The sequence below is a fragment of the Anoplopoma fimbria genome, chromosome 12 (assembly GCF_027596085.1).
Source record: "Anoplopoma fimbria isolate UVic2021 breed Golden Eagle Sablefish chromosome 12, Afim_UVic_2022, whole genome shotgun sequence".
Lineage (NCBI taxonomy): Eukaryota > Metazoa > Chordata > Actinopteri > Perciformes > Anoplopomatidae > Anoplopoma > Anoplopoma fimbria.
The window spans coordinates 9812048-9825889 of record NC_072460.1 but is presented as its reverse complement, the minus strand read 5'-3'; the positions used below and the strand labels follow the sequence as shown (position 1 = coordinate 9825889).

At 40.3% G+C, this 13842-nt stretch overlaps 3 protein-coding genes across 3 annotated transcripts; 1 reads left to right on the top strand and 2 right to left on the bottom strand.

Annotated features, from left to right (window-relative positions):
- Nucleotides 1-230: 230 nt before the first annotated feature.
- Nucleotides 231-4538, bottom strand: LOC129099785 (chymotrypsin-like elastase family member 2A). The gene is made up of 8 exons (XM_054609161.1): nt 4488-4538; nt 4207-4295; nt 3840-3937; nt 2308-2430; nt 1973-2109; nt 879-1024; nt 478-630; nt 231-348 (listed from the first exon to the last, which is right to left on the bottom strand). Exons 1-8 carry the CDS (start codon nt 4525-4527, stop codon nt 331-333), a joined length of 804 nt encoding a protein of 267 aa, XP_054465136.1. The 5' UTR covers nt 4528-4538; the 3' UTR covers nt 231-330.
- A 257-nt stretch (nt 4539-4795) lies between these two features.
- On the bottom strand, nt 4796-7942 carry LOC129099579 (chymotrypsin-like elastase family member 2A). The gene is made up of 8 exons (XM_054608864.1): nt 7893-7942; nt 7672-7760; nt 7168-7265; nt 6703-6825; nt 6449-6585; nt 5729-5874; nt 5045-5197; nt 4796-4881 (listed from the first exon to the last, which is right to left on the bottom strand). Exons 1-8 carry the CDS (start codon nt 7930-7932, stop codon nt 4864-4866), a joined length of 804 nt encoding a protein of 267 aa, XP_054464839.1. The 5' UTR covers nt 7933-7942; the 3' UTR covers nt 4796-4863.
- Nucleotides 7943-9157: 1215 nt separating this feature from the next.
- Nucleotides 9158-11807, top strand: LOC129099554 (chymotrypsin-like elastase family member 2A). Its single transcript, XM_054608823.1, has 8 exons — nt 9158-9220; nt 9409-9497; nt 9584-9681; nt 10146-10268; nt 10404-10540; nt 10967-11112; nt 11271-11423; nt 11714-11807. Exons 1-8 carry the CDS (start codon nt 9184-9186, stop codon nt 11729-11731), a joined length of 801 nt encoding a protein of 266 aa, XP_054464798.1. The 5' UTR covers nt 9158-9183; the 3' UTR covers nt 11732-11807.
- Nucleotides 11808-13842: the final 2035 nt, after the last annotated feature.

The following is a 13842-nucleotide window of genomic DNA, read 5'->3' as shown; positions in this document are numbered from 1 at the left end:
ACATGTTGACTCGTGCAATAATCCCCTGAACATCCATATTTTCTAATTGTGTTACTGTTCACCAGTGCTAATATATGCAGCTACTGTATTGAAAGCTGACATCTGATGCTATATAGTTGTCGGGACTCTCCATGGTTTTAAAAAGGGGCTTCTGGTTTTAAAGTTTCCTGGACATGGTCAGTGCCTTAGCTTTAGGTTAACACCAATGACTCTGCATTCCATTTGTTGCACTGGTAAACAGCATTTTACTTTTACTTTTCTCCCAAAAAATAGGAAAACACATTATTAATCATAATTCTTCTTGCTGACAAAAGCACTTGAAGGGATTCTTCAGTAGTTGGTCATGGCCTGCGAAGTAAACAATAAAAAAAACACCATTTTAATACACATCCTGTTTATGTAAGCCAAGGCCTTTGTTAGCTTCAGGTTCCATTGTTTATGCTGGCAAGGTGATCACAAAATAAGAATGTTCCTCACTGAGTTGATCCAGTTGATGTAGGAGCTGACTTGTGTGAAGACAGTGGGCTTCTGGAGGACATTGCAGCCCTGACCAGAACCGAAGCTCACCACGCCGTGGACGTCCCAAGAGCCATCAGGGTTCTGGCAGATCAGGGGGCCACCAGAGTCTCCCTGCAGGTCAGCACACACACTGTTGGCTTGCAGCTTAAGACAGACACTTAGGAGGTATGGCTACTAGTGATCACTTAGTTATGCAGAATTTTCCTTTTAGACATTTCAAAGTAAAAGTCCTTTTCTTGAATCTCCCTTTCGTTTAGTCTCATATGCTGGATGTAAATTGTATAGAATGACATGACTGCTTTAATTGACCATTAAATTACTGTTGCATCTTGAGATCACCCTTCCTTGTATGAACTCACATTACAGCCAGCAGTGATGCCATCACCTCCGGCACAGACCATCTTGTCTGTTGCCAGGACGCTCCACCAGTCGGGCTGTGAGCAGGTATCGTGGCCAACCACCGGCAGGAGAGCCTGCTGCAGGATGTCAGCCGGAGGACCGCTGGCTGCGGGGAAGAAACAGGCTTAACTCGGGTAAGAAACAACATTTTGTGTTGAGGTTCACTCGGGGGGTGAAAGGTGGAGTGCTGGGTAGAGACTTGGAAACTAATGGTATCCAAGGTGCTGCAGATGGGATGCCTTTTTCGCCATTTAGCCAGACTGCTGCATTGATTATACTGGCTTATACTCATTTCTACCATTTATAGATGTGTACTGTATAGCACAACTTCACAGATTGCTTCAATACTAGCAAACTTTCCTTTCTGTTGCAACTTCAAACTGATCTTAAAAACAGTCCAAAGGTGCAAGAGTGTTTAAGCCCTTAAATTCTAGTAATATACAGTAAAGTGTACAAGTCACATAGGACTATATGTTCATCTGATAAGAGGGCTGCAAACCATGCTTTCTATGAGATCTTACTATGTCTGTGCCAAAGAAAGTAAGCAGACTAAAATAAATGTACCGGTAGTTGAATGTATTTTAAACTCTGATAATAAAGCATGGCTTGTGTTTCTTTTTTATTGTTTGAACACATCACGCCCACCAGAGTAAACTGAGTTTCCCATATTTAAAAACAGGATTTATCCTCGTTGTGAAGGTCAAAACACCTCAGTCAAGTGAGAATGTGCAGCAGTATAGCATGCTCCTTCAAAAGCCGGTGTTTCAATAGGATGAAACATCTACCTCCAGCCTTTTTTTCATATTCATTTCTATTTATGTACAATTCATGTTGAAAGATGACCATGGATTGAATTGATAGCTCCAAAAGAGAAATTATTCCCTATCCCAAGTATGGTTAGGTCTCAGCTGTGAAATATTCTTGGCTTGGCCATCAGCTTTTGACCTAACCTGAGCGGCAGGTGCACAGACACTGACAAGACACCGCTAAGCAGACGTTCAGTGAGTCCAGGGTGATTCACAGTGATGCATTGTGCTGAGATGTCTTCACTCACTGGAGAGTCGACCCCAGCCGGTGACGTAGCAGGGTGCACCGTGAGGCAGGACCACGCCCCGGTCGGGCATGCAGGCGGGCATGATTGTGTCGGAGAAGGTGACTGGAGAGGACAGCTTGATCAGGGCAATGTCGTTACTATAAATGACAAAACAATACTCCGACATTTAAAAATAAATGATAAACTAAATATGGTTTATGAATCATATGGTTTATCAACTTCATCATTTAAATAATATACCAGATAACTGATTGGTGACTACTTATGGTGGCCTGCTGATTAAGCACTTCACTTGGATGCATGAGGTGATGTTGAACTGTGTGGGCGACTGTTACCGGCTGAGCATGATGTTGTAGTCCTCATGGGTGATGATTGTGGCTGCTCTCCGGGCGATCGAGCCCTCCTCGCTCGTCTTCAGGCTGTGTTTACCCATTTCTACTCTGTAGTTGTAGCGGTCACTGTGGGATTGAAGATGACCCAGGGTTTAGCAGTAGTATTGACTTTCCTGCCTGTGTGTACAAAACTGTGATTGAGTTGATGGAGAATATTGCAGATGCTTAGTAGTCCTGTTGTGGTAATAATGCATGTTTGCCAAGGAGACCAAGCTGTTTTTAACTGGTTAAAGCGGTAACATTTGAGATCTACTTTTTTTTTTTAAAAGCAATTTTTTCTGATTACAAAATGTCTTTACTAGGAAGAAAAACTTGTTGAAATTCTCTACATGTCACACTTTTCTTTCTGTTCGTTGCTGCTAATCCTTGAAGAACTACCCTGTCCCTTTCCAGAATCAACAACTAGGCCTAATTCCAGTCCGGCCCCCACACCCTGCCAATCCATGACAGAGTGTAGTTAACACTACACGACGTTAGCCCTGGTTTTCCGCTCACCTAGAGTGTTGGAATGTTGCATGAATAAACACAACACATAACAAAGTGACTGATCTACATAGGGGAATTTATAAAGACGTGTTGAAGTGGGAAGGATCCATTCAGTCCAGTAGTGTGAAAACCACTTTGACTTCAAGACTTCTGATTACAAGACAGCTAGATGTGTAGTGTGAACTTGGCTGAGGTGGAAGGTGAGAATACAGCGCCAAACTTTGGGACAAACTCCCCTCCCCCATCTTCTTGTTTTTAACTCTTGATGAGCTGCTTGGTTTTTGCAAGACTACATGTTAACGTACTAAACTTTACAATCAAAGGAAGATGTCTTCCATTTTCTAGACTAGATATGGGTATATTTGAACTTGAATAAAATGTAACCTTTAAGTTTTTAAAGTCTCTTTGATAATATTGAATGTCTATCTTAGTTTGAGCAGTTTCTGAGTTAATGTTTGTACCTGTAGTCGTATGGAACCTCCATTTGTCCGGAGCGTCTTCCATGGCAAAGGCAAAATTGCACGTGGTCAGTAAGGGCAGCTGGTTAAGTCAGCATTGATACAGAATTGCTGTATCACTCCCCACTACTTAGCTTGGGATGACATTTAATATTCCTCAACGTGAAAGCGCACACGGAGGGAAAGTTGGTAGAGAGTGTAGGGGCCGGATTAGAATTGGGTCTTACAGTCACATAAAAAGCAAAATGCATAATTTCCTGTTGGCTAGAGGAGTTTTTCCTGACACAAACCTTCAGTTTGGCATTGTAAATACATACTTTCATGAGCTGGGCATTTTGAATCACTACTGACTGAGTATTAGTTGATAATGATGAGTCGCAAAAGTAATTAGATACATACATCTGTTATGATCAACGTATCTTTACATAATACATAAGCAACCCAGGTTGTTGAGCCTTTACAAAACGAATATGCTGTATTATAATTGTGATTCTATTGACTACTTTCCGCTAGGGGTGGACTTTAACATACTTGATGCAGTGTGCAGCAGTGAGGACCCAGTCAGAAGAGATGAGGGTGCCTCCACAGACGTGCCTCCAGCGCCCACTGCTGTCCGACTGGAGCGAGATCTGAGCAGAGCCGAGAGAGGAAAAAAGTCATTACTACACCTTACAATTTTTCTCTAACCAATTTTAACTTGCCTCCCTCTACGGTGGTCTGGTGGAGAATTCATCATCAGAAATTCCACATCACTAAAATAAAGAAGATTCTCTGAGTAAATGTGTTAAAGTGGGTGCAATTCTTTTCTAGCCATCGCGGCAAAATGAAAATGAAGTGTTCATACTGATCTGTGGTTGTCGGAGTGAACGTGTTTTTACGCATTTAGACCAGACCTCACCTGCCAGGGCCAGCTGTGAGGCTGGACGTCCTCTCCTGCCACCACCCTGCTCAGCACAGGAGGGAAGGTGGGAAGGCCACATCCATAGGCTGGGACAAGGTTAGTAATGTATATTGTGATTTTTGCACCAGACTAATTATAAAAACAGTAGCGGATTTCAGAAGTTGAATGACCCTTGAACAATTATTATTATTATAACAAAATCACGGACTATTTACCTGGACAACACTACAGCAAATGAGCATTAAGTAACTTATGTGAAAAGATTTAAACTGTCTTACCGCTAGCTACCAGAAAAGAAAGAACCACTAGCCTCCTCATGCCTGTAGAGTTTGTGGTGTGAGCCTAAAACTTGTGTTAACAACAGGCTCTTATTTATACTGCATGTTAACCAGTGTATAGACTGTCCTGGGAAATCTAGCTGACCCATGCAGAAGGTCAAAGTGAAAGAATGACAACACACCATGTGGTTGATGACAGGATTTTCCCATCAATACTTTTCCCATCCACATTTGATACTTTTCTACTAGTTGAGTATCATTCATCAAACTAAATAAATGATATATTTATCAAAATAAAACACAAAATCTTTTTTCATTTGTTGTTCCACATTTTTTATTTATTTGATATGCACATTGATCCCATGAGCCCGTCCTCTCAATAGGCCACCATTTTCTGTGGAAGAGAAGATAGAGACATGTTATATTTTGTGCAGCGTCATGATTTCAGCAGTAACACATGGGGTATTTATTCTAATTGTTCCAGATTTTCGACTAATTAATCTGAAGGAAATAGCCCAAAAATCAGCAGTGATGCAGTGAGAGGTTGAGGAGCTTACGGAGTTGATCCAGTCGATGTAGGAGCTGACTTGGGTGAAGACGGTGGGCTTCTTGGGGAAATTGCAGCTGAGCCCGGAGCCAAAGCTGACGATGCCGTGAACCTCCCAGGCACCATCAGTCTTCTGACAGTTCAGAGGGCCGCCAGAGTCACCCTGAGTCATGTGAGAATAGCATCCCTTTATATGTTGTATACCTTTAAACTGACACTCTTAGGCATTTTAGAAGAGATAGTTTTCATTGTTTGGGGGTAAATAGCATACAGTATCAGCGGAAGAATCTCATTTAAAAGACTAAAATGTAAACGGACAGATCACTAACTGTTTGTAACAGTAATAGTCATTATTGATCAGTCTATAGATCTACTTTTAGTCAATTAATTGTTTGGACCATAATTTGTCAGAAAGACAACATATTCAAAGGACTTTTTTTGTTCAAAACCAGAAGATATTTAGTTAAATATCATAAAAGACAAAAGAAAATCAATTTTAAGAGGCTGGAATCAGTTAATATTTGAAAATATACAAAAGAGATACAAAGAACTTGAATAAAACGTATAATATTGGACTTATGTATAAGGCATGGCAGAATAAACAGGTTAAGGAAACATGAGTATCCAGTCTATACATCTCAGAAAGCATTGATGCTACAGTTCAATGAGTCATTTTGTGTCATTTTAGACTCACATTGCAGCCAGACACAACTCCATCTCCACCGGCACAGACCATGGTATCCTTCACCTGAGAACCCCACCAGTCAGGCTTGGTGCAGGTGGCGTAGTCCACCACGGGCAGGAGGGCCTGCTGCAGGATGTCAGCGATGGGACCTCCGGCTGTTTGGAGGAGAGATGAGTACTGGCTCAACTTGTGCTCAGGTAAAGGACTACTGGTGAGAAATGAAACCTTAACGAGAGAGATGTTTCACCAGACTGTAGCTCTGAGGAAACACTCTTGGGTAAGGCAAACAAATAAGGTTTGTTTAACATCCTGTTTTTTTATTTCAGAATAATAGACCACTCTGCAGTGAAAAAAGATTAGATCACTATCATATTGACTAAAAATACAAACATTATAATGTATACTTTCCTAAATACGGATAAACTGGTTTATTTTGTAATAACTGTGGTAAATAAGGTTTAATCAGCTACTTTGTTGTTCGAGATATGATGCACACCTTACAACCATTCACATTTACGCTCACTGGAATGTGGGAGGAAACCGGAGAGAACCCACTCTGACACAGGGAGTACATGCAAACTCAACACAAAAGTCCATATCGGGAATCGAACCCCTCTTGCTATGAGGCGATAGTGCTCGCCACTACACCACCGTGCAGCCCTGACATTATAAGTGATCAATTAGTTAAACAGATTTTTATCAAAGAGAGGCAGGAGATTGGGCACTCACTGTAGAGGCGGCCCCATCCAGTGACGTAGCATGGCTCGTTGTGGGGGAGGATGAAGCCAGCAGAGGGGAGACAAGCAGCCATGATGCTGTCAGAGAAGGTGACGGGGGACTCCAGCTTGATCAGGGCAATGTCATTACTGGAGAGGGAAACACACGTTTAGATTCAACAATGACCTGCAAATGTTTACTGAAATTATCTTTTAGCTTTTCAGTCTCGCAATTCATAACCTTAGTGAAAAAACAATTATTTTTACCGGATGAAGAAGGGGTTCCACTTCTCGTGCACGACGATGTTAGCGGTGCCCATGAACACAACACCCTCCTCTGTCTGTATCAGGTTGTGCTTTCCCATGGCCACTCTGTACTGCCTGCCACTGCTGCAAGTGGACAGAGAGAAGAATGTGAAGCAGTGATGTGTTAGCTAAGAGTCCACTTCAAGGATGCTTTTCTTGAGCAAACTTAAAAAAACACCACTAGACCATTTACCGGCCAGGTTTTGTGGATTCTATATGGAAATATGGCTCTCTAACAAGCATGTAATCTGCTGTTATGTCCAAGACATGCTCTAGTGTGTTCAGACAAATTGACCCACCAGCTTGCAAATCTGTTGGATAAGTGTCCTATATAATTTACTATTCTACCTTTAGTCCCTTGATTATAGGAATTTTTGGATTAAAGTAAAATCAGCATGAAGTGTTTCGGGCTCCACTGTTTCCTACCTGATACAGTGAGCAGCAGTGAGGACCCACTGGTTAGAGATCAGAGTACCTCCACAGGTGTGTCTCCATTCACCCTCTCTGTTGTACTGCAGGGAAATCTAAAACATACATATGAACACTATTGACTTTAAAATTTAATTTTAAGACTTACTGTTCAAGGGCACACATGCAGCTGTGTTTGTTTTTCCAATATTGAATGCACCCTGACTTAAGCCACTTTTTATTTTATTCCATTTGCCTAATTATATTTTGTTTTATTTATTTAATTTATTAAGATTCCTTTTTTTGACATTGTTCTAATTGCCTGTGTGTTTAAAATATGCTTTAAATAAGTTTTCCTTACCTCTTTCAAAAAAATTCAACATTGCATTATATTAAGAGTTTTAGTCTCCTTGTCACATACTGTAATGTATACCTTATCTATTATCCTATACTTAACTTAACTTGCATGCTGTCTGCAGTCTAGAATAAGTATTTTTCAGACAGTTGATGTGCAAGTTTTACCTGCCAGGGCCAGCTGTTAGGCCTGACATCCTCTCCTCCAACCACCCTGGTCACCACAGGGGGGGAGGTGGGTAGGCCGCACCCGTATGCTGAAACGGCAAACACAGACAGACACTTTTCAAACACAAGTGTTTATCTGCATTCAGGTTGTAAATAAAGCTGCATGAGAGCATGGCTCAAGACAGATTGCTGTAACTGTGATGTGTGTGTGAAATCCTTACCACCAACCACAAAGAGAGCAAAAACAACAAACTTCATCATGTCTGTATCTCCACCGTTTGCCGGGAAACATCAGACGTATTTATACCTTTCATGATGTTATGCAACCTAAAAAACTGGATCAAATTCCTGGAAATGTTCCTTTGACAAATCTTAATACTGGGGTGGAGCTAAGGGAACATCAAAACGGATAGAAATAACCAGGATCACTAGACCAAAGTGTCCTGGAGTTATCTATAACTTTTTAACTTTGCTGTAGAATGTTTTTTTAGCTTTTATCATTTCAGGGCTGGAGGCGATACTAAGAGTCTTATTCCACCTCAAATGTAGCCCTCCCTCTGTTTTCCTTTACCAAGAGAAATATTGCCTCCTTTAGTAGCTGAAGTTTCCATTGCTCATGAAAAGACTGAATGTTTACTGTTATTTATTAGTATTTGTAATACTTGCATACATTTATAAAAATGATTGATTGCAATATCTGCTCTTAAATATAGTGGATGATCCACTAACTTTTGCATCACAACAAAAACATTGCATCAGTTGACAAAATATGTTAATTTACATAAATGTCAGCCGTTGATCTATTATATTTTCACCTAAAACATGTAGGAGCTGGGCAAAACAATGTACGCTTTTGTGCGTCTCCTGCCCTCTTGTGCCTTTTTAATGTTTATAACATATTACGGTAAAATGCAACTTAGTCACACACCAGATGATCCATGCGTCAATAGAATTATACTTAATTATATTAATACTATCTTCAAAACAAACACATTTTATTATTTTCAGCTTGAGTATTTTATGTGTCTTTACCTTTTTTAATGACATTGACTCAATGATGTGCACACTTTATGTCAGTTCTTTGAAATTGTTAATATTATTATATAAACCATAAACTGACCTCTAAGCCTGGCAACTTACATTTTGATTTCATAAATGGTGTATATCCATATATAGAATAGGACAGCACTTTTAATATTTTTGATAAAACAATACAGACAGGCTTACCATTTCCAAATGAGCATATAACCTCAGAGCTGAAACATCATCTGATATTCAAAGGTAAATGACATGACCAACTAAGGTCACAGTGAGACACCTGTGAGGTTCACACAGGGGTTGAGTTGAGGAGATAAGGTGTATTTGGGGATATCTGTGGTAACTTATCTCCAAGGTTGATTTATTTTTCCCATCAACTTTTCCCGGCTTCTCTGAGGCAAATATTAAGCAACAGGCCTGTTCACACACTATATAAAGAGGAGCATGTCCCCCTGGACTTCTATTTCAGTCACAATGAAGTTCGTGATCTTGGCTTTGTTTGTCGCTGGCGGTAAGCTCTGATACTATTCTTACCAGACAATTAAATGTGTTGTTTCATAAAGCTGTCCACATTCTTTTTACATGAAGTGGTCTATACGTTTGATAGGAAGCAATGTGTTTAACAGATTCACATTTTATGTTACTGCTGATGTTAAGATTCCCTCATAAATCACCATATTCTGTATTGTTGTTTCTTAGCCTACGGGTGCGGCCTGCCCACCTTCCTTCCCACCATCACCAGGGTGGTTGGTGGAGTAGATGTCCGTGAGGGCAGCTGGCCCTGGCAGGTTTGCCCCTTTAAGACTTCTCTAAATTCAGTGTCTTCTGTCCATTTCTTAAAGACTCAAAACACGTCACTGTTTGTTCTCCTCAGGTGTCTCTGCAGTACCAGAGTGGAAGCAGCTTCTACCACACGTGCGGTGGCACCCTGATCTCCAACCAGTGGGTCCTCACTGCTGCTCACTGCATCGGGTGTGTTTAAAAAGTATACGGTATACAAGGCACAGAGGACAAAGAGAGATGAGATAGAGGCAGAACATAAGGAAAAATAAGTTTGTATACTGTACTTTAGCAGTCTGATAAGTAAGATTCACAGTTGGCCTAACAATGTAGTTCAGTCGTCAAACTGAAAAAGGCCATGAAGAGCTATGGTCACTGGTTGATGGTATTCTTTGATTTACATGAAATAAGTTAAGAAAAATAAGTTTTATAGAAATAAGATTATTAATAATAGGTCATTTCACTTTCGTTAACACTGTTAAAAGCATTAATTTAAACGCTTTCCCAGTTAAATGAACATAATTCTAAAACTGCAGTAGAGGGAATTGTATTGGTACTTGTAAGTTAGTTTAGTGTCCTAAGAAATTGTTTTTGAATAGATCCCAGATCGAAGCAGCTCTGACCCTTTTTTCTGTGTTTTTTTTGTGACCAAGCAGCAGTCGCACCTACAGAGTCTACCTGGGAAAACACAGTATGGAGTCCCCCAATGAGCCTGGATCCATCGCTATCAGCCCCTCCAAGATCGTCGTCCATGAGAACTGGGACTCTTACAGAATCCGGTGGGCTCCGTCATTCAACTCCACCTTTTAGTCTATATGTCATGTTGCCGTGACTGTTCTGTGCTCTTAAAGAGTTCTGCTATTAATGCTCATACTGTTTCTTTTATATGTGGTGTGTTTGCATCCATTCTTTAGTAACGACATCGCCCTTATCAAGCTGTCAACTCCTGTCACTTTCTCTGACTCCATCATGGCTGCCTGTCTTCCCAACTCTGGTGACATTCTGCCTAACAAAGCTCCCTGCTACGTCACCGGCTGGGGTCGTCTCTGGAGTAAGTCCTATTAACTTAGAAAAAAAAGAAACTGTCATCCAAGTCAGACAACATTAGAGTCCTCTTATATTTTTAATGCTATAACAACTTACCTGTCAAAGTTGTGTGAGCACGGCCACTTATTCTTTTTGCTCTCAATTTTAAAATACATTTGAGTGACACATGCTTGAATCTGAACAGGGCTGTGGTGGTTGATTCCTCTTTTTCACCCCACTAATCAAATAAAATAAAAAATGTGACATCTGGTAACACAGATAGAAGAAAGAAGAAAGAAGTCATTAGTGAAATTAGTGATAAACATTCCATTCAAGATGATACAATTCATAGAAAACGTTCTGCTCTTTAAGTGATCTAGTGAGCCTAGTTTTGGAATAGACTTGGTCATGACTGCAGCCCTGAATCTAAATGCTCCGTTCTGCCCCAAAGCTGGAGGTCCTATTGCCGACATCCTGCAGCAGGCCCTCCTCCCTGTGGTCGACCACTCCACCTGCACCAGGTATGACTGGTGGGGCAGTCTGGTCACCAGCAGCATGGTCTGTGCTGGAGGAGACGGAGAGCTGGCTAGCTGCAACGTGAGTCCGATTTTTTAATTTATTTTACAATTTCATGTCATGTTTAATAACATTCACTTTAAAACTAAATCACAGCCTTACAATCAAGCTTATCTCTACATTTAATTCTACAAAAGCATTTTCCAGCTTCTGTGATTTTCGTCTCTGTTACTCTTCAGGGAGACTCTGGCGGTCCCCTGAACTGTCAGAACCCTGATGGCTCGTGGGACGTCCACGGCGTGGTGAGCTTCGGCTCCAGCATGGGCTGCAACTACCCCAGGAAGCCCTCCGTCTTCACTCGGGTCAGCGCCTATATCTCCTGGATCAACAACGTGAGTGAAAAAGCATTGGATACTAGAATATTTGTCCAAAAGATCTTGTGATACCCTAGACACATTTGTTTTTATCTCTAGCAGTCCTTCGTTGGAGATGTAGACACTCACTGTTTACTGGCTTTATGGTCAAATCAAGAAGCAGAAATACCTTAAACTACTGATGGACAAACCTTTGTTTGTGCTTATTACATGGCTTTTGATATTAGACAGAACATCTGTGAACATTTTTTTGCCTTTCTCTAGTTGAGCATTTTAAAATATTCTCTTTATACTTTCATTTTTTGCAGGTGATGGCCGAGAACTAAGATATTGTTGGTTTGTGTAATTGTTGTTGCACTTCATTAAATAAAAGATGCAGTGTCTTCTGTGATCTCTTAATCAGACTTCAACATGTTATTGATGTGTTTGTTCAATGTTAATGTCAGTGAAAGCAGAGTTGTGCCATCTTCAAAGCATTTTACTGCGATGACCACCAATAACACCCTCATCAGTAATAACCATCTTTTAAAATAATAATGACAACTGGTGTTGACAAATTGTTGTTTCATATTACAGAAATACTGAGGATTAAAAGTAAACTAACAAAGAAAGACATAATTTTAAAGTCATGATATTGCAATGTCCATTTAATATAAACATAAATGTCAGTCTTGCCAAAATGTGCAAAAACACATCTAGTATGAGTTGGGTTTTGAAAATATTGAGAAAAAAAAAAGGCACAGGATGTATTGAACAACAAAAGCCAAAGAGCAAAATACATCACATGTGAAAATACAATGCACACAAACTTACATCTCCATACACATTCCTTGTGTCTTCCTGTCAATATGACATGTTCTCAATTTCTTCTTGTACAATCACTGGAATACCGGCCTTAATGTTGATGAGACCAGCACAAAGTGCCACAATGTCATCCAGGAGATCTATCTGGCTGATGGGTTTCACAGCGTTGAGTATCTGAAAGGTTTTAAAGCAACTAATCACCCGCTCCAAGCCAATGCAGACTCTAAACAGCCAGCACATACCGGGCAAGTGACACTTTTCTTTTGTCAAGCGAGGAATTTTTTATGTTGCTCCAACACATACTCTTCCGTCACAAGAAACCTCTTGTCAGCCAGATTCAAGCTTTCCTTAAAAGCCCAACTCTGATGCCATTATCTTTTCAGAGGCACAGCCTCGAAAACTGTCTGATACGAAGCAAACAGCCCCTGCCTGTGTTATTCTTATTAGATACATAATAATGTTTTGATTTTTGAGAAGTGACCAGGTTTCAGCTCTTGCTATTGGGTTTGAGGTTCTATCTATCAAGATTTCAGTACAGTAATCATACAACAACAGTCCATATACTTGGGTTTAAAACTATTTTTATTTAAAATAAGCTCTTGCCATTTCCCTGATTGGCCAGATCATAAAAAGGACGCAGTAAAGGAGACAACACAGGTGTCCACTCTCTGATGATCTTTGTAGCAGTGAAGAATGATACTCCAAATGTATCTGTGAGGTATCGTGAGTGAATCCATGCTTGACCTTCATGATAACTAAACCAGTTGGTCTTCCCATCTAAGTTCGTCCCTCAGAACAACAGCACTTCTTTTAACACAATTTGATAGCCAAATACAAACTTGAAATGACAATGGAGTCACTATCCTTAATACAATCAAACCCAAAGTTTCGTCTCCCTTGCTGCTCCTTCAGTTGTTTGTATTCTTCCTGTGTTGCTTTCAGTTCTTGTTTCAGTGCTTTAAACAGCTGGTTGTATTGCTGGATGAGCACACCCATCTGTTTCCGTGGTTCCAGGTCACATTCATTTGCTGCACCTGAAAGAGAAAACAAGCCATGAGCTTTTACAAACTGGAAACTACCGATTATATACATAAACATAAATATTATATATCTCTGTGATAGCTTTTCCAGTGTGAGTCTGAGACAACACTGCACAATATCATCAGAGAAAACACCAAACAGACAAGGAAAATGTTGTGGCTAAGAAGAATCAATGCAAACTGACAGAGCACCAACCTTGTAGTTCCACATGTGGTTTTCTGGAATATTATTGTTAGAAATAGATGGTACAAAATCCAGGATGTCACAGTCCTCATATGAGAAGGTTGACAGAAAGCACTGGTGTTGTTGATACACCAAGCATGGCAAAAATAAATTAGTAATATGAAAGTGTAGAGGTGGAAATATGATAATATATACTGTACAACCATATGTCCCTGTAACATATCTGTGTATATTACAGCATCGGGGAAATGTGCCAAATCAATAGGCCTTTTCCCAGCATACATTGGACTATTTCAAATGCTATTTCACGTGTAGATTCTGGAAATAATTATGGCACAGTTCAACCAAATGACAAAATAAAACCCCTCCTTCCTCACATACCTCTGGTAGTATCAGCCAGGAATAGTAA

Excerpts from the sequence above, each read along its gene's own strand:
- LOC129099785 (XM_054609161.1), bottom strand. The coding sequence starts at position 4,527 with ATGAGGAGGCTAGTGGTTCTTTCTTTTCTGGTAGCTAGCG. Across the intron at positions 2,110-2,307 it reads TACAACATCATGCTCAGCCG|TAACGACATTGCCCTGATCA; the intron begins GTAACAGTCGCC and ends TGTCATTTATAG. Across the intron at positions 1,025-1,972 it reads CGGCTGGGGTCGACTCTCCA|CCAGCGGTCCTCCGGCTGAC; the intron begins GTGAGTGAAGAC and ends TCTTCCCCGCAG.
- LOC129099554 (XM_054608823.1), top strand. The coding sequence starts at position 9,184 with ATGAAGTTCGTGATCTTGGCTTTGTTTGTCGCTGGCG. Across the intron at positions 9,682-10,145 it reads ACTGCTGCTCACTGCATCGG|CAGTCGCACCTACAGAGTCT; the intron begins GTGTGTTTAAAA and ends GTGACCAAGCAG. Across the intron at positions 10,541-10,966 it reads CGGCTGGGGTCGTCTCTGGA|CTGGAGGTCCTATTGCCGAC; the intron begins GTAAGTCCTATT and ends TCTGCCCCAAAG.
- LOC129099579 (XM_054608864.1), bottom strand. The coding sequence starts at position 7,932 with ATGATGAAGTTTGTTGTTTTTGCTCTCTTTGTGGTTGGTG. Across the intron at positions 7,761-7,892 it reads TGCTCTCTTTGTGGTTGGTG|CATACGGGTGCGGCCTACCC; the intron begins GTAAGGATTTCA and ends TTGCCGTTTCAG. Across the intron at positions 7,266-7,671 it reads CTAACAGCTGGCCCTGGCAG|ATTTCCCTGCAGTACAACAG; the intron begins GTAAAACTTGCA and ends TGTATGTTTTAG.